Source organism: Macrosteles quadrilineatus, unplaced genomic scaffold (genome assembly GCF_028750875.1).
Source record: "Macrosteles quadrilineatus isolate MER2022 unplaced genomic scaffold, UCM_ALF_1.0 Scaffold_7__1_contigs__length_78375512, whole genome shotgun sequence".
Classification (NCBI taxonomy): domain Eukaryota; kingdom Metazoa; phylum Arthropoda; class Insecta; order Hemiptera; family Cicadellidae; genus Macrosteles; species Macrosteles quadrilineatus.
Window position 1 is genome coordinate 36,188,561 of NW_026542600.1, and position 19,198 is coordinate 36,207,758.

At 30.9% G+C, this 19,198-nt stretch overlaps 1 protein-coding gene across 1 annotated transcript in view; it reads right to left on the bottom strand.

Annotated features, from left to right (window-relative positions):
• The window catches only part of LOC128998784 (uncharacterized), a 65,146-nt gene that overhangs the window by 20,498 nt on the left and 25,450 nt on the right, over window positions 1-19,198 (bottom strand). Inside the window, exon 2 of the mRNA XM_054425137.1 lies at window positions 258-292. Coding sequence (XP_054281112.1) covers window positions 258-292 — 35 coding nt within the window. The remainder of the gene's footprint in view (window positions 1-257; window positions 293-19,198) is intronic.

Consider the following 19,198-nt stretch of genomic DNA (forward strand, 5'->3'; position numbering starts at 1 on the left):
ACCTTCTGCTCATGGACCTTATCCACCAGAAATAAATACTATACAATATATTATAATTTTTACAGTTTTCAAATCAGTTTCAGCACAAGGTAACTGATTTGAATTTTAATATTGATTCTTTACTTTAGCTACTGGTTATAAAGATCGGAATTGATCAGTCTATTAAAAAGTTCCAAGTAATTTAAGAATCAAGGTTCCCAAGCAGTCTTACTCTTTGAATATTTGTACAAATCGGATACATATAGTGTCACACTTACCCCTTCTTTCTCGATGCTCTTCATTGGATCATCACCTACAACATAAAAATTTACATAAAGAAACTACTTCAAGTAATTCAGTATAATCATACAGTATCACAAACATCAACATAAATACAAAGATAACTTTTAATAATATTTTTTACCATTTAATATCTACCAAAAGGACGTGAAAACATTAAACATTTTTGAAGAACACGGATTAATTCAATCAGAGCATAGGCCTATATATTTTTTGTATGTTTTAAATCTTAGGCCATACATATTTTTTTGTTTTTTGTAGGCACGAATTTAGAATTTTAGTAGTGTTCATAGTGCACAATTTCTATACCAGACCTTAATGATATATGATTCGGTAACCTTTATGTTAAGTAAAACTTCAGTTAGAATATGGTGCTTTTGTTATGTATGCTGAAATACTGTTCTGTAATTTAATTCAATCAGATGTTTTCATAAAAACAATGTTTGTTTACTTGTTACTTTTGTTATAAATGTTTGACAATAAAAGATTCTTCATTCATATATTTTATTCTATTTTAAATGTAATAACGTTACATAATGGCGCTGCACGGACATGAGGAATATGACAATGACGACACATCATCTACATTAACAGTGGAACAACCTACTACACATAGTTTAACTCATTTCAAGTTCGAGAAGTTTGATGCTACCAAAGAAACATGGAAGTACTACTACCAAAGGTTTGAGTTGGAAATAATTGTTTGTGGATTACAACACAATCAAGAAGCTAAAAGAATTTTACTTCTGAAATGGATTGGTGCTGAACATTATAGAATTGTGGTTGATAACTTTTATCCAACACCTAATTTAACAGTAGACTACGAGGAAATTGTTGAGTTTATTTCGAATTTCTATAAACCAAAAACATCCTATTTGGCCGAAAGACTAAAATTTGGAAAAATCGTGAAGAACAAAGATCAATCTATACGCATATTTGTAAACAATTTGAGAGCTGGTGCCACGGAATGTGAGTTTAAAGATACACTTGATGAAAGACTGTGAGACCAGTTCTTATTGGGCTTAAATGATCCTAAAATGCAAGAAGTGCTCATCAGAAAACATCCTGAGGAAAAAGCAAGACTTGTCGACATCGTTAAAGACGCCTACCTCATGGAAATGGCACATTCTCAACAACAACAAATAGAAACACTTGGGACATTTTCATGTGACGCACAGGTAAATAAGGTAGGGGCTACACGAACTACTAACAAAAGGGACAGTACTAGAATCAACTTGAATCCTGAGTCACAGTGTTTGAGGTGTGGGTTAGCAAAACATAAAACAGGTGAGTATTGCAAGGCAATGAATATTCAATGTAGAGCTTGTGGGAAAATGGGGCATTTTGAACGAGTTTGTCTGAAATCCAATAATGTCGTCATTGAGAAAAATCTTTCAAGACGTTATGTCAAACAAATTGATAAGTTTGCTGGAATGAGTGATTATAGTGGAAATGTAGACTTTTTCCGTCAAAATAATGACGGATGTCCTGACATATCTGATGAGCTAGGAGCTGAGCTTCCCGGTTTGGTAAAGAACATAAGTCAAATTAATAATGTAGAGAAATTTTGTTACGTTGTTCATTTAACAATAAATAGGGTTCCAATAACGATGGAATATGACACTGCTGCTGCAAGAACTATAATTAGTAAATCTACGTGGAAACAAATTGGTGAACCGGCACTGACTCCTACGGAGGAGCTGGGTGCTTATCCGTCAATTAGGATACCTATGCTCGGCGAGACTAAGGTCGCTGTTTCGTTAGGTTCAACTACTTTGCAATTAAGTGTTGCTGTCACTGACAGTGTTTCAGTGACACCTTTGTTTGGTAAAGATTGGATTGTAGCATTTAATCTAGATCCTAACTGTGAACATGTATGTAAGCAAAATTCTTATAGCGTCAATCATATTAACACGGACATTATAGACAAAGAGGGGGAGAAACGTAAGATATATAAAGAATTCAAAGACATAATTACCAATAACCTAGGAACAGTGAAAAATTTCAAAGCTAAGGTTAGAGTAGCTAATGATGTGCAATTGCCAATACACAAACCGAGACCTGTTCCGTTCGCATTACACAGTGCAACTAGCAAGGAACTAGATCGTTTAGTGTCCTCAGGGGTCTTAGAACCTGTGGATCCGGCTACGACTCCGATCCTTTGTGCTTCTCCTTAAGTTGTTGTACCGAAGTCTAATGGTGAGGTACGATTATGTGCAGATTTCAAGGTATCAATCAACCCTCATTTAATCAATGACGAATACTGCATCCCTACGTTTGAAGAAACAGTGCTTAAGTTGAATTGTTCAAAATTCTTTTCAGTTATTGATTTGAAGGATGCGTATCTACAGATTCCAGTGGACGAAGAATCAAAAAAATATCTAGTAGTAGCGACACATAAAGGATATTTTACCTTCAATCGATTACCTTTTGGCATTAAGACTGCACCTAAGATTTTTCAAAAGCTGATGGACCAATTATTAGTTGGTACCGATGATTGTGCGTGGTATTTTGACGACATATGTGTGGGCGGTAGAAGTGGACCAGAACACATTGATAGGCTCAAAACAGTTTTAAATATATTGAGGAGAGCAGGACTATGCACGCGTGAAGATAAACTACAGCTTTTCAAACAAAGTGTGACTTATCTTGGGCACAAAATTAGTGCTCTGGGTATTCAGCCTGTTGAAGATCGTGTAGAAGCTATCAAGAAACAACCCCCACCAAAGAACGTTTCTGAGCTTAGATCATTTCTTGGATCTGTGAATTACTATTCAAGATTTATTCCAAATTTGCAATCTCTTTGTTTTCCTTTACACAGACTTTTGCACAAGAACTCAACTTGGGTCTGGAATAGTGACTGTGAGGACGCATTCAACCATATTAAGAGCAACATTTCAAACAATATGGTACTTGTACATTATGATCCTAAACTTCCACTTATCCTTGCAACAGATGCTTGCAATATTGGATTAGGAGCAGTTCTCCTTCATCGTTGTCCTGATGGCAGTCAGAAACCAATTGCAGCCGCTTCAAGAACATTAAATTCAGCAGAACAGAACTATTCTTCTATAGATAAGGAAGCACTGGCCATTATCTTTGGTGTTGAGAAATTCTACAAATATCTCTATGGTAGACATTTCACTCTTTTGTGTGATCATAAACCACTTGAACGAATCTTTGGGGCAAAGCAGCCTGTACCTAAACATGCCGCTTCCAGACTTGCAAAATGGGCTATTATCCTCAGTGGATACGACTACGATATAAACTACAGGGCTGGAAAAGATAATGTTCTGGCAGATTGTCTAAGTAGATTACCTTTAGAAGGAGGAACAAATATTGATACGTATCAGACGCTTGGTGAAGTAAACCAAGTAAGATCTATGAGAATTGAAGATTTGCCACTTACAAAACGTACGATTCAAGATAACACTCACAGAGATGATGAACTGAAACACATTATATCCTATTGTGTCAGGGGATGGCCCGATCGAAGTTCAATTCCGGACAATTTGAAGATATTCTATGACAAGAGACATGAACTATCTTATGAAGAGGGGATTTTATTGTGGTAAGAAAGAATATTAATTCCCAAGTCCCTTAGAGGAGACGTTCTTAGTTATCTCCACGTTTCACACCCAGGAATAGTTGCCATGCGCTCTTTGGCGAAGTTGTATGTGTACTGGCCAAAAATAGATGATGACATTGAAAACTTAGTGAAAACTTGTACAAGATGCCAAACATTCAGGAAAAATGATTTGGAAACGCCACTCAATTCATGGAATATACCGGAAAATGCTTGGGAAAGATTACATATTGATTTCAAAGGACCTTTTGACGGATACATGTGGTTAGTGGTAATAGACGCATATTCTCGATGGTTGGAAATATTTCCAATGAAAAACGCTACAAGCAACACTGTGATAAGACGACTTCGTGAACTTTTCTGTAGATATGGACTTGTGAAACAAATTGTTACTGACAATGGAAATCAGTTTGTCTCAGAAGAATTTAGAGAGTTTTGCCGCAATAATAACGTGATTCACATCAGAACCACTCCTTACCACAGTCGTTCCAATGGTTGTGTTGAACGAGTAATTCAGACGTTTCAAAACAAGTATCTCATGATTGACATAAATGATCACGAGCAAAGACTCCATACACTTTTGTTCTCATACAGGACAACTCCACATTCATCGACTGGACGGACACCAGCTGAACTTTTCCTGAAAAGAAACCCAAGAACTTTGATTGACACCCTAAGACCGGACGTGAAGGAAAAGATGAAACAGTCGCCAGAACGCCAAAAGTTTTATCATGATATCCACTCTAAACGTAAAGACTTTAATGCAGGTGATAAAGTTTGGGTGAAACGGAATCCAAATGAAAATTGGAGAGAAGGGGTAGTGCTAAGGAAAACAGCACCATTGTCATACAGAGTGAACATTGATGACAAAGAACACAGGCAGCATGCCGACCATTTAAGAACACGTCAACAAATACAGCCTGCACAACAATCTGTAACACAACAAACTTCAACACGCCAACAAATACGGCCTTTACAACTATCTTCTCAACAACAACTAACTTCACCTTCATCTGGTACTACAAACCAGAGAAAATCAAGTCGGAATATAAGAAAGCCAATGTATTACCATAATGAATATTAGTCCTCCAGGCATTTAAAGAAGGAAGGGGGAAATGTTATGTATGCTGAAATACTGTTCTGTAATTTAATTCAATCAGATGTTTTCATAAAAACGATGTTTGTTTACTTGTTACTTTTGTTATAAATGTTTGACAATAAAAGATTCTTCATTCATATATTTTATTCTATTTTAAATGTAATAACGTTACAGCTTTTTACATCAGTAAGAATATATTTTGGGCATTTATGGTTACTATTATACTAAACAGTTTTGATGACGTTTCGTTCTCTTGAAATGATCCAGTAAAAAAAATATTTCGATCTAAGTCCACATTTTCTTCCACTACTGTGAAACTTCCCCTATAAAAACTTCCACCTTATTATTTTTCTAACAAGTCATACGCTAAATATGGTTGTAACCGTTATTTTGTCATATTTGTTTGCTTCGAGACTCTTCTTACTACGGTTACATTGTGTACTGTTATTTTCATGCTTCAAGGACTGTACGAGTTTCGAACCTCGTGAAGAATTTTTTTACAACTTGTCGTGTAAAATGTATAATTTTTTATTTATTAATATTTAAGTTTTGTTCTTCTGGAACTTTCTTTTACTAAGAAGAGCCTTTAGAGGTATATTTTCCTTTTAATGTGGATTTGTTGTTTTAAATATAACTTATGGCCTTATTGCTTGCCAGCTAACGTTGAATTCCTTTTGGTCTGTTTATTACTTTATTGTGAGATGGCCCTCTTTATTTATCAAATGATAGTAAAGTGGAGCTCAAAAGCATAAAATAACCCCTATTCATACACCATTAGTAAGCTCTATTATCCATTTATAAATTGAAATGTATGTTATTGTACTTATTTTGTATAACTAAGCATTGTGTTAGAGTATCTTATCACACTCTACCACCACCTAAAATATTTTACATGTACTTCCCGTATTGTCTCGTTGACTTGTTAATGTGTGTTCTAATAACAGTATAGTACAAGTATATGTTTCAAGATAGTTATTTTACACAGTTATATTTACTTTCTGGACTTATTTTTAATTGTATTTACTGTAAAATACCGGGTGTTTAAAAAATCTGTTTAGCGAGTAAGTGAATTTGTTTGAAGAAAATAATAAATCAATTTTATTTATATTACAATTTTAGATAGATTCATTCGTTTAACATAGATTCATTTTGTTGTTTAATGCTTTAAATTCTCTTGCGATGGCTGTTGTTCATGTACGCTTCCAGTCTATTAAAATCGTTTGTCCAATTTGTAAATTCCTTGACTAGATGGAGCTAGAGTTTGAAGAAATCTTCCTAAAAATAACTGAACAACGTCTTAATTTTTTTTTGTTTTCCACCAACTTTTTAAAAGGAAATTGCGCTCCTCGGTTGTTAGTTTGCGGTTCATGGTTACTGTCAACACGAAATGCAAATCTAAATCCAACCTCAAATATAAACATAAAAATATTAACAATGGGCTTTACAGCTGATTTTGTCATTGCTAAAAACAGGCTGTGCAACATTAGTTACGAAATCATCGTGTTTATTAGCCAGTTAACTGGTAAACTGGTATACTAAAATAAGAAACACCCGGTATTATAAACTGTTTGATGTTAAGAGTGGTTTTATATAGTTTACTATCATGACTCTATTAGTCTACTAAAATCTTGCACACTGCATTTTTTTAATATTTATACAAATTTGGTTATAGATTAACTAATAATTAATAGTATTATAGTTTTTTAAATATTATTTATAAAATATATAAAATCAAAAATAATGATAGTATCAAGGTCTTATTTAAAATCGTAACAATCTGTCATCATATATAACCTGTTTTCTTAAAGGTAGAGCATGAATAAAATATAGGTAGGATAAAACGGCTTGAGCACTTGAAACGGGCTTTGTTGGGAGACAATGGTATGAAGGTTGGCCTCTCAAGAAAACAATACCCTCCTACTGCAAAAGATTACTTGTATTACCTTAGAATACATGTGTTTTGATTTAATTTTGTAGTGACACGTCATTAGCAGATTGTGTGCAAATAAAATCAAATATCCCTTACTGCCTTTTGGAATATTTACATGCATGGCTTGCGTCTCAACTTACAAATAAAATGCATACTAAGCAATGACATAAAACATTATTGCATATAACCTCAGCCCAAAAAAAAAACTACAACATATATGCGAAGGCTTGTAGTTCACATAAACTTTTACACTATAAAAACTATTTTCAACTATAAATAATTTATTATTCCGTTGAAATACCTAATATCAGTTACCAAATTTAGTTTGTCCAGTGAGTTATATGGTAGCAATGCAAAAGGCGTGGTTTTTTAAAAAGGAAATTTTATGGTATGGAATTTTTATTATTTTTTTTCTAATGTGATTGGATTGGTGAATCGAAGATTTAAAAATTGAAAAATTTGTTTAACAAATATTAATGTATTTAAAATGTAAATCACAATTACTTCTAATGAACAAGTCCAAGTCTTTCACACTTTGATGGATTAGCTGGTGATTGAACCCGTCTCCGCCACACCAGAGTATAAGGTTTATACCACTTGGCCATAAAACCACCCCAAATGCATTAAAGTCGTTGTCACAAATATCCGAAAACATGACATCATAGCCAAACCTTTAAATACTTGTTGAATTGTTAACACTTCTTAAGGAGCTATACATTGTTTGACTGTATTTTTTTCTACTTAAGTAGTAATATAGTGGTCTCCAATCAAAAATGTATAATTTAAAGTACTTCGGTTTTTACTAAGTTAAGTTGAAATTAACGTAATTTAAGTTTATATTGTATGAGTTTCTGAGTGTAGTATGATTTATTTACGTTAAATCAACTGCAACGTACAAGATTTTTAATCTGGAACTAGTTTCCTAATTTTTATAACATAGCAAAATTTCCAACTCTGCAGATTTATTAATTATATTCATGGCAAAATCCATTATTATAAAAGATTGTTTTATGGCTAATTTAAATGATACCACGTTAAAAATTATAATTAACTATCAATAGTGACGCAATTTCGTTATCAAAAATAAATAAATATATACAAGTAATAACAATGATTATAACAATAACATGAGTTACAAAATCCATTATGAAAAATATCAACATCAAACAGTTAAAGTTTAAATGTTATTAAAGGCACCTTTACTGCAGTCAAAAGTGAATAAGGCTAAAAAAGCTAATGTTGTAGTGGAGTTTTGTGGTGGCTTAACTGAACCTTTTTGAAGAGGATGGAATAGCCACTTACTGCCCTTTCATAGAAAAGTGCACTATCTAACTATACGTGGTGTGGTTCGTAAATTGTCCAATAGCACTTGTGACAGGGTTTTGTTCTTCAGGGGTTAATGTGTAATTTAGACGGGTGAAAAGCATTTAGTAATTATTTTTTCAGTAATTAAAATTAAATTATTTTTAATCTGGTGTTTGGTATAGAGGATAAAATGGATCAACGATATTGATTCCCATTGTTTAAATTATATATTCTCTAAACAGCTTTTAGAAGTATCCGATATTATGATCAAAATGTTCACAAAGTTTAAAAGTTCGTGTAGTTTCGTGTATATACAGGGTGTTCAAACAAGGTAGGGATTTTGAACCTACGAATTTATTTCATAGGGTATTTGATTTACCTAGTGATTCCTTGGGTCAAAATAGAGAGAAAATCATGGCATAGTTTTTTTTTTCGTTTCGTTAACCAGATATCCACCATTTTGTATTTTTTACATAAACATTTTTAATATTTGTATTTTTTCGATTGATCTTTATGAAACTTAGTATGTATGTTAAGATAGAAGAAATCCATACAAAAAAAAAATCATCTTGATTAAACTTTAAGTTTCAAAATGGCAGCTACTTTAATTTGTTCATAAAATCAGCCTACTCAGTTGTTGAGTAATTTAGGGCCTATGTTTAAAAAATTAAAATTGCGGCCATTTTGAAATTTTAAGTTGAATCTAAATGCATCTTTTTCTTACATGGGTCTCTTCTACATTAACATACATACCAAGTTTCATAAAGATCGGTTGAACAAATCCAAAGATAAAAATTGTTATGTAAAAATACAAAATGTCAGATATCTTGTTTACGAAGTGATTTTGAAAAAAAATATTATTCTTGATTTTCTCTTCATTTTGACCCAAGAAATCACTACGTAAATTATGTCCTGACCACCCTGTATATGTTGTTCAAAGGTTTATTGCGGACATTAACATTAATTTTAACATCAATATCACCAACAATGAATTTCAAACAAAGGACCCTGTATATATTATAAATAGGTTTTCTAATACAATTGATGTAGTTAAAATTGTACTGTAAGGCTTTCAAAATGTCGTTTATTTGAAAAATGTGGAAATCCAATCGACAATCAATGGCCAAGAGAATCAAAATGGAATTATGAAAACCCTATTGAAAAATATACACAAGAGGTATTAAAGGAGATATTGGCAGATACTTGAACGATCCTCAAAAATGTAAAGGTAACATGATAAGTGCTTTTGTTGACTTATATTTAAGAATAAATTTTCCAATATATGGCCACAATCCATATCTATAAAAGAGGAAGTATGTATAATTATTATTATGTCCATAATAATAATAATAATTATTATTATTACGAGGTGTTAGCCCGTCCTACGTACGGGAATTCAGTAGTCAGTTAAAACCGTGTACAATTCAGATCAGCTAGCTTACACATATAAAGACAAAGTTTCTTGCAGTTTTAATGTGAAGAATCTTCTTGTAAACAAATGTTGTGTGACGAAATATGTTGTTATTCCATCATATGCCTAGACGATATGCATTTTGAATCCAATAATTTTACAATAAAACAGCAATTTTGCAATTTTTACGGTGTGAAAAGCGTTGAAGTGAGATTTGCAGCCGATTCGCACAGAGAGTAATAGTCAATTGATAAGTATATAGACCTAGTCAACGATAACACTTTCCATAGCATACCTGCCTCTTCCATAATTATTATCACCACAATACAACTACTATACACAATTCCCAGTAGGTCTGATTATAAACGACCTAAAATAAAACGATAGTATCCAATAAAATTCACAGTACACATAATTTAACTGTGGTGTCCTAACATAAAAACTAATAGTCACACCTATCCTTTATATCAATTTCACTGCATTAATTGCTAAATAAATAAGCGTAAACAAAGAAAAGTAAAAACAATAACAGTTTGTTTTGAAACAGCTGTTTGGTTCAAATAACATTCATTTGAAAAAAAGAACTGGTCACATGTAGCAGGAATATAAAAAGTAAACACGCTAGTAAAGCTAATGACGTAATTGTCAATGTTTATTATCCATACCGTTATCAGTTCTATCCTTGATAATTACCCACCCTCATTGAATAAATGTACATCGTAATTTCCAATATTAGTTAATTTAAACTATTTTCATAGTTAAAAGAAAAGTGATATTTTCACGTGATTTCAATAAAAGGATGGTTTGTCAAATTGCAGTATCCTAGGTCAATGTTGACGTTGTGTTCAATCTATGTCATCCATCTGTTTATCTTTGTATAAAACCCGGCTGAGGTTGTGGTGGTAATTTAAAATCGTGATTCCTGATTATTCTTGATCTTCTTTTTATGACATCAATATTTCCGGGCCTAATCCAAACAAAGTTAAAGCAGACAAACATTAATTGTAAACAAAAAGCTACCATGAAGAATTAAAACATGTAAACATTGTTATTTTTCTAATCTTTCCTTGAAAAGTGGAGCAGTAAAATAATTTGCATTTATCCTTTTTATTAAGAGTCATGTACAGAGCCTCGATTTGTACTGTGGTTTAATTAATTTTGGTTAAAACTGTGGTCTAATTATCTCTACCAATCTTACTTATTTCTTATAATCAATGACAAAAATAGAATAACCTCATAGTTCCATAGTTTATATTTAACCAGCTGTTCGTTAAAACCAATTATATTGCTCTAAAACAGATCGAAGATTACAAAGATTGCTTTAAAAAATAATTTGAACATCCTAGTATTTTACTATGTATATTTAATTAATCTGCTATCCTCTTACAGAAGAATTGAACTTATCAATGATTAGCATTACACATAGTATAAATAAGTCAACCCTAAGTATGTCTTTACATTTTTATCCAAATGCTGAATTTGTGATACAAAAGCTGAAACGCCTTGAATGTTTACAGCTGTTATGTTAAGCAAATCATTTTACGCCAAAAGCTAGTTTAGAATCTTAGCGTCGGCTGCCTGACTTTTTAAAAATTAAAACGTAATTTATAAAAAAACTGGGACCCTAAACTAAAATTATGGCTTCGACATTCCCTAGTTCTCAAAATTATCTTTCTTTCAACACAAAAATCATGAAAATCCGTCAAGTGGTTGATTCAGAGTCGTGAAATAAAAAAACACCGTTTCGTTTTAATATTATAGATTATGTCCATATGTACCCTATGGACTCCGAAACCACTCGACAGATTGCAATGAAATTTTCAGGCATTATTAATCAGTATTTAAGGATAATTTGTGTGAAGTTTGGTGCAGACCCGTCAAAAGGGCTGCGCCCCAATGGCTATGAAGTTTCCCATGTTAACCTTATGATTACTCATATTTAAATAGAATTAAAGAATCTTAACAGCTTTTTCAACTTAACAATATGATTTTGTGATGTTCAATAGCATTTTAAGTTATAAGGCTTACTAACAGGGTGCAGCACTATTAATTATTTAAATTGATGACAACAACTAATTTGAACCAAGCAGCAACAAAAAACTGTGATGGAAAATTATAAATGTCAAATTAGGATTTTTTACAGAATTATGTTTATGTTTTTAATTTAATAAATAATTATTGTTGATATGGTGGGAATAAGGCATTTATTTTTTAAGTGTATAGTTCATAAACTTATTGACTTTCTTTTTTTCCTATTTGTTAACAACAATCTATTATGTTTGTATGGTTTATTACCCCAAAAATAATGTTTGGGAAACGGAGTAGCAAATTAATACTTTTAGTGGATCACTAAAAGTTTATCTACATACAGAAAATCTATGGAACATAATTATTCTCTTAAGCGTTCTCTTCCCGTTGTGAAGCACGGGTATGACTGCTAGTAGTTAATAAAATAACAATAAAATAAACACATGAGAAAGTTTACTACTTCCTCCGGATTTTCGAGCTCCAAACTTTTGGAAACCTCTTGTCCTGGAGGAAAACACCATTTAGATTATCTTTGTGTCAAATTGGAGCTGGCGATAGCCACTGGTCAAAAACAAGCACCACCTTAACATTTATTACACATGAATGATTACTGTCTTGTACATTTTAACGGCATACGTTTGTACACAGTAAAAGTGTTTAATCATATCTTTATGATTTCCGACATTATTTCACCGACACTTTAATGTTCAAGATATTGTTTTACATAAAAGATCTATCTATCAGAACTCATACATCTATATATATACCTCAACAAAATCTAGCTTACCTATTGTCGCCCTTAACAAAAATAACATTGAAGGCTCTAGATTTAATACAATCAAAATTAAAACTACATGCCCTAACGCAGTTACATACAGCTTTTAACACCCATAACATCAAATAGTGTCACTAACAACATATACAACGTGATTAAATCAATTAAATAGTCGATATAAAAGGCCACAAAAAAGTATGTAAGTAATTTAACACTTTGGGACCTATTTATCTAATATTTTTCCTCAGACATTGCGGTAGGTAGTTATAAACAATATACCAGTTGAATAAAGTATATCTTTCCAGTTTGTAGTTAACTCAAACGAAGATGACATCTTGTTACAGTTAGTTCCACAAAACTACAAGATTGTGCCCAAGAAATGTGTTATTGATTGGAACAAAACAAGAGTAAGCTCTTCAAATATTTCTTGAAATAGCTTGAGGGAAATCTGTCTTAGCCAGAAAGCCAAATCGGAAGAGAGTGAATCTTACACAAGTCGAATATTTGTGGAACATTTTTCCAGGGTAAATCGTATTGATATCACTAGAATGTTGTAACATCGATGTTCTTTTGTTATTATACACTTTTACAAAGAATTTTTTCATCACATTGATTTTTTCATTTATTATATTGAGTTTGAATAGTTAAAACTATATTTATACGTATTTGCAACAATTGTGATAACTTTGTGATATCCTTATATTCTATAAATATACGTACTATAAACCAATATACTATCTGTTTCAAGTATAGTTTAAATTTCTTAAACATCTGTATGTAAAGGTTTATGGGGGAGGCGTCACTATATGCATTGAGGTATAAGTTATTGTTGAAATAAGTGTTGACTAATGACAAAAATAAAGTTTGCTTGGAAAGTAAAATAGGTAATTTGCATCAGCTGACTATACGTTGATTTCAGATTTTAAAAACCTTAACGGTCAGATTCTTTACTTTCATTTCGTAGCAAGGACTCCTTCGTTAAGTAATTTTAATCAGTACTATTAAGATTTAAATACACATATTGTTTGTAAAAACCTGTGGAAAAGTTTTAAGTAATGTTTCAATGAAAAATGTTTTTTGGCAAAATAGTAATCAACAAAACAAACAACGATTCTTACAAAGCCTTACCCGTGTTAAACAATTACATTTGGTCTGAATTATGACAATATTTACTTTACTGTTACTATGTAATTTAAATTTCTCTCTTTTGGGGAATTTTTAAAATACAAATTTACTGTACTTTTTAACATTTCCTATTTTATAAATAGCACAATTTGAGTACTAGACAAATTAAAATCAGCGATATTTCTTTCACAATTATTATTAATGTTCATAATACTATTAAGAAACATAAGGTACAGCATAATAATAAAACGGGAGTCTGGAAGCAAGATGATACCCAGAATGTATAAATGAAAACTTCAATCTGATCTTCTTCAGTCTTCTCCTCAATAGTATCTATGTAGTTAGGATTATGTTTTCAGGGGTGTTTATTATAAACAATAATAATAAACAGACCTTTTAAAAGTTTTTGATTAATCACAATAACATATAAGCATTTTCCCCAACCTTTTGTACAGAACAGATGTTGAGTGTTCCACGAAGAGGTGTATAGCCTACTTCGATTTCATTTTATCAGCCTATTTATTCACTTAAAGCTTTAAAACCTTACCAAGTTGTTAAGATAGGATTTACATTTTCTTAAATATTAAAAATTTTAATATATATAAAAATGTAATATTTTAAATATTTTCTTAAAATACTCAAACTACTTAAATTACTTTTTTAAGTCATTACTTTATTTGTTTGATGAGTTGCAGTTTTTACACTTGTTGCTAAGAAGCTGTTTAATTGGACACAATATTGCTTGATCCCTTAGAAATATTAATCTTTTAGAAATATAAGTTGTTCAAGTGAAGTTTAAATGAAACTAAAGTTCGAAGAATGTCTGTTAATGATAAACAAAACTGAGGAGTTTTGCAGGGGATATTGGATGGTTGGAAAGTTTCCTTACAACGCTCCTAGTTTCTAACAAAAGATGTGTCCGATTAGTTAATGCAAGATTACTAAGTGTTACAATTTCTGGGTAGGCAACCTGCTATTGTCCAACTGCTTATGTAACCTTATAAAAAACAATATACGACGCACAACACTTAACCTTTTGTTCAGCATTAAAAGTAATTTCTCAAACTTTAATTTTAGCAAAACTTCACTTGATATGGTTAGTATACTGTATGTTTAAGGCTCAAACTATATTGTCCAATGAAACAACTGTTCAACAATAAGTCTAAGAGCTGCAAGTAAATAACGCAAGAATAGGAAGGAAATCGTTTAAGTATTCAATATGCCAACATTTTTTTTTTTTACAAAATGTCGGGAAGCTGAAATGTTAGCTTAATATTTTTTTAAACTACTTTCAAAATCGTGTAAGTCTCAAAGTTTTTGGTGTATAAATGGCCTATTAAAGTGAAATCAAATGTCCTAATCTCTTTGTGATACATCCTATATATAAGCCTGCTTATTTCCAGAAATATACCACCCTTTATCATTCACATGTTGGAAACCAATATAATTTCAGCAATATTATTTAAAGCTGAGACAACCTGTTTCATGTGTTTCCTTTTTTTTATGTTATAGAATTGTGCAATAGTAATAAAATGCAATGAATATGTAGAATTGCAATAAATATTTTAACTTTATAAAAATAAGTGTTTATTACATTCATTATATCACAAAATAGTTAATGGTCAAGAAGGTCTTGATAGAAATATAAACTTATTAATTCTTGTTTATGGAACATAAATAAAAGCGAGATGTGATATGATAAAGCGCAAAACCTAGTATGTATTAGTACATTAAAACAAATATGAAAAACAAGTATATTAACACAACACAATTCTAGCATGAACATAATTTCATAGTTTTTTATGAGCCTTACCATAAGTTATATTTAAGTGTTCAGTAGTTAAAAACATATTCTCAAGATAAATTATCTAAATATTTTCTCCGTTCTCCATAGCACTTGTCAAACACCACAAAAACTTTTGAAAGGTTCAGCATTGATCATTAAAATAAGTATTATAACTCATTGGCGTATTAATTGAAATTGTTCTAATAATTATTATGTGCTATTCACACTATTGGTATAATATTTATTAAAAAAATATTAATAAAACTGGTAAAATATTTGATCAGTAGCGCAATTGTTTACAAGGAGAGGAGAGGGTTAGTAAAGTCAGTTATGTGGAACATTTACGAAAATATCATGTTTGAGGTAGCAAACGTTATTTCGAAGAAAACAATATAACAACACATAAGAAAACATGGTTCGTTAATGTTCTCATTAATACGCCCTCTAGCTTTAGCTGTGGTGAGTTTTATGGTAATATATTGTGTTATTGTTTCTAATCTAAATATACTTGTGGAAAACAGTTTACATTGGTTCTGTTGTAAGAGTGTACATAAAGTTTCTGCTAAAACATTATTGTTAGTTGGTTATTTTCATACAATGTCCTCCTGCAAATCTTGCACATTTATCACACATTTCTATTTGGCAATTAACATATTTTCTTAGTATGATATTGATTTAAAGGTAATTTGGTTTTGATTTAAAGGTTTAATTTGAGGTTTTAAAGAATCAGTCATCGGTGAATCAACTGAAAAAATTGATTTTGCCTTCAGCTATAATAATTTAAACGCCCCTTTTGAATTACTCCATAACCAACGGCGTTCGAAGGGCTATTTCATTTCTTATCATTGCCCATTAGGGTTTGATAACGATGGGAGCTTTGGTAAAAGTTATTATCATTTGAGTTTATTGTTCGCAATATTGGTTTTTTCTTCATGAGCACTATTTATATTGTTTACAATACAATAAAAAATGGGGTACCACAGGGTTCCGTATTGGGAGCAATACTGTTCATTATTTATATAAATGATCTTTGTGAGGGTAGGTTTGCAGGTAATCTAACATCATTTGCTGATGATACGGCTATTTCCTATGTAGAATCAAGTTGGAGTGCAGTAAAAATTTCTATGAACAAAGATTTAGAAGCGTTGCAGTGGTGGTTTTCCAAAAATAATATGTTACTCAGCCCAGAAAAAACTCAATATATTAATTTTAATTTAAGAAATACAATATCATTTGATCGTCAAATTCATTATAAGTGTGTAGAGTGTCTAGGAAAACAAGCTGCTTGTGTCAGATCGAAATGTGCTGTTGTTGACGGGGCTTCCAGTTTAAAGTATTTAGGAATATATGTAGATAATGAAGTTAGTTGGAAAGTACACATTGGCAAGCTCAGAGAAAAAATAAATGGAGTCCTTCGCTGTTTCTACTTTTTAAAAAGTTTGAGTTCTAAAGACATTTTGCGTTTGTTGTATTTCGCTCTCATTCAAAGTAGAATAGAATATGGTATAGTGGTGTGGGGAAGTACTTTTGAAACCTATTTAAATGTAATTTTTCTTCAACAAAAACATGCAATGAGACTTATCAACCATAAAGATAGATTTGAACACTCAAAGCCTTTATTTGATTTGGAAAGGATATTGCCATTAAAATATCTCTTTGTATTTAAAGTTTTAAAAATGTTTTATGGTACAAGTATTCCTCTAGAAGATACCAATTTGTATAAGCAGAAGTTAAGAAATGTTGAAAACTATAGAGTACCAAAACCTAACAATACTTTTTATACACGGTCTTACAATTTTATAGCTCCTCGAATGTTAAATAAATTACCAGAAAGTATCAAAAGAATAAACTCCAAAAAGATATTTGCAATCAAACTTAAAACATGGCTATTCACCTTACAGAATGTTGATTTTATGTTTAGTATTCAAAAGTAGTAAAATTGAATTTCTATTATTTTCTAATTGTAATAAATAATTATAGTTTGTTATGGGTTTGAATATTTTTTCTATTACTATGAAGAGTGACATATTAATTATTATTTTGTTAACATAGTTGCCCATATATGTGTGTATGTGTATATATGTATGTATAGATATATATATATATATATAGTTATGTATACTTATTATGTGAGTTTTCCTCCAAAAAGATACCATAAATACTTTTAATTTTTATTTGTGTGTGTATTTGGACAATGTCAAGTGCACCAGTGGTTGTGTATTAAAATAAGAAACCAGCACAATCTAAAAGACCGATAATATTCAGTTTAATTTTGTTATCTCTGGATTGCTGACAAAATATTTTTAGATAGAGATTAAAGGAACCTCTAATCAGGCATTGCCTTAGAGGCCCAATATTTTCTCGGTTGCAGTTTAAATGTTTTTTTATTGCTAACAAGTATTATAGAGTTATGAAATTTTCTGTCTTTTGTGTTTTGTAAATATTAGTTTAAGAATATATATGTTAGGCCTATATGCATACGAGATGTTTAATTATTAAGATATGTATATAGGTTAAATTTGTTGTTTAAAAAATACGAACAACTCTGTGCTGTATACAAAACTGTAATTTGAGAAAATAAATGAATTTGAATTTGAATTTGAATTTGAATTTGTTTGGATCATATTTGATTATTAAAATTTACAACATGTTTAAAGCTTCGCATACAACGCCATACGTTAATAATTTAGTACACATTATCACCACACTACTAGTCTCTACTAGGCTTTTTCTCAAATGGTTGATAGTGATTCGAGTTTTCATTAATTCAATAAAATTAATTATATTTTTTTGTACTTAAATGCCGTTGTTTAATTTACATAAATCAAATAAAATCAGTTCATGTATATTTTAAATTTACACATGATGAAAAGTAAAGTTTTCCCCAACATATCTACTAGTATTTTAAAACATAAACTGTGTTTTTTATTTTTATTTATTTGCTATACATCACATGTAAATTTAATTAATAAATATGGAAAAATGTGACGTTTCATTCAACACCTTAAATAAACAATATTTCGAGCTTAATAACGAATGCAAATAGCCGTTTTACCTGTACATTTGAATTGCGTAGTGGGAGAAGCTGTTTCTCTTTGAGCACTCTCCAAGGGGATGCATTATGCAGCTGGAGGCTTTCTGAGTTGCCCTTCTATCATCGTTTGAAATATATTTGGTAAAACATTCATAGTGCACAATGTAGTCTTGTGCAATATAAAACCACAGCTGAATATTGAATTTATTATTGATAGATATAACAATATCTTAATAAGGTTACTGTCAACAAATAAAAAAAAATGTGCTAACGTCTATAATAATTCAGATATGGTCAGATATGGTATTCAGACATGCTAGGTTAGCTATCTAATAGACGAAGGACAGTTCTAAATTACTTTAACTGTCAAAAACTATGTCATGCAAAACACTTCTACAATTACGTTGAGATTAATTCAAGTTAAGGTGAATAAATTAAATACTTTTACAAACACACAATCAACTCGAGGGAGATATTTATCGAACAAGTGAGTGATAACATCCTTAGATTTAGTTTCATAATTATAGTCTCCAATATAACTGCGAGAAAACTAATTTAACTACCTTAGTAAACACTCAACGCCAAATACAAACCTATATAGATTCAACTTGCAATAATGGCAAATTCGAATTATCTCTCACGTCCATGATATATATCAATTTTCTACTTTTAAAACTACACCTTTGAAGAAGTAAAAATTAACATGTTTTCAGGAATTTTACTTATTCTTCAGCGAATTCCCCTATAGATAAGTAGGTAAATTTGATGTCTGAATTAATTTAATTATATTTCATTCATGAATAATGAAAAACAATTAAACTGAATTAATTCTTTGTTTGA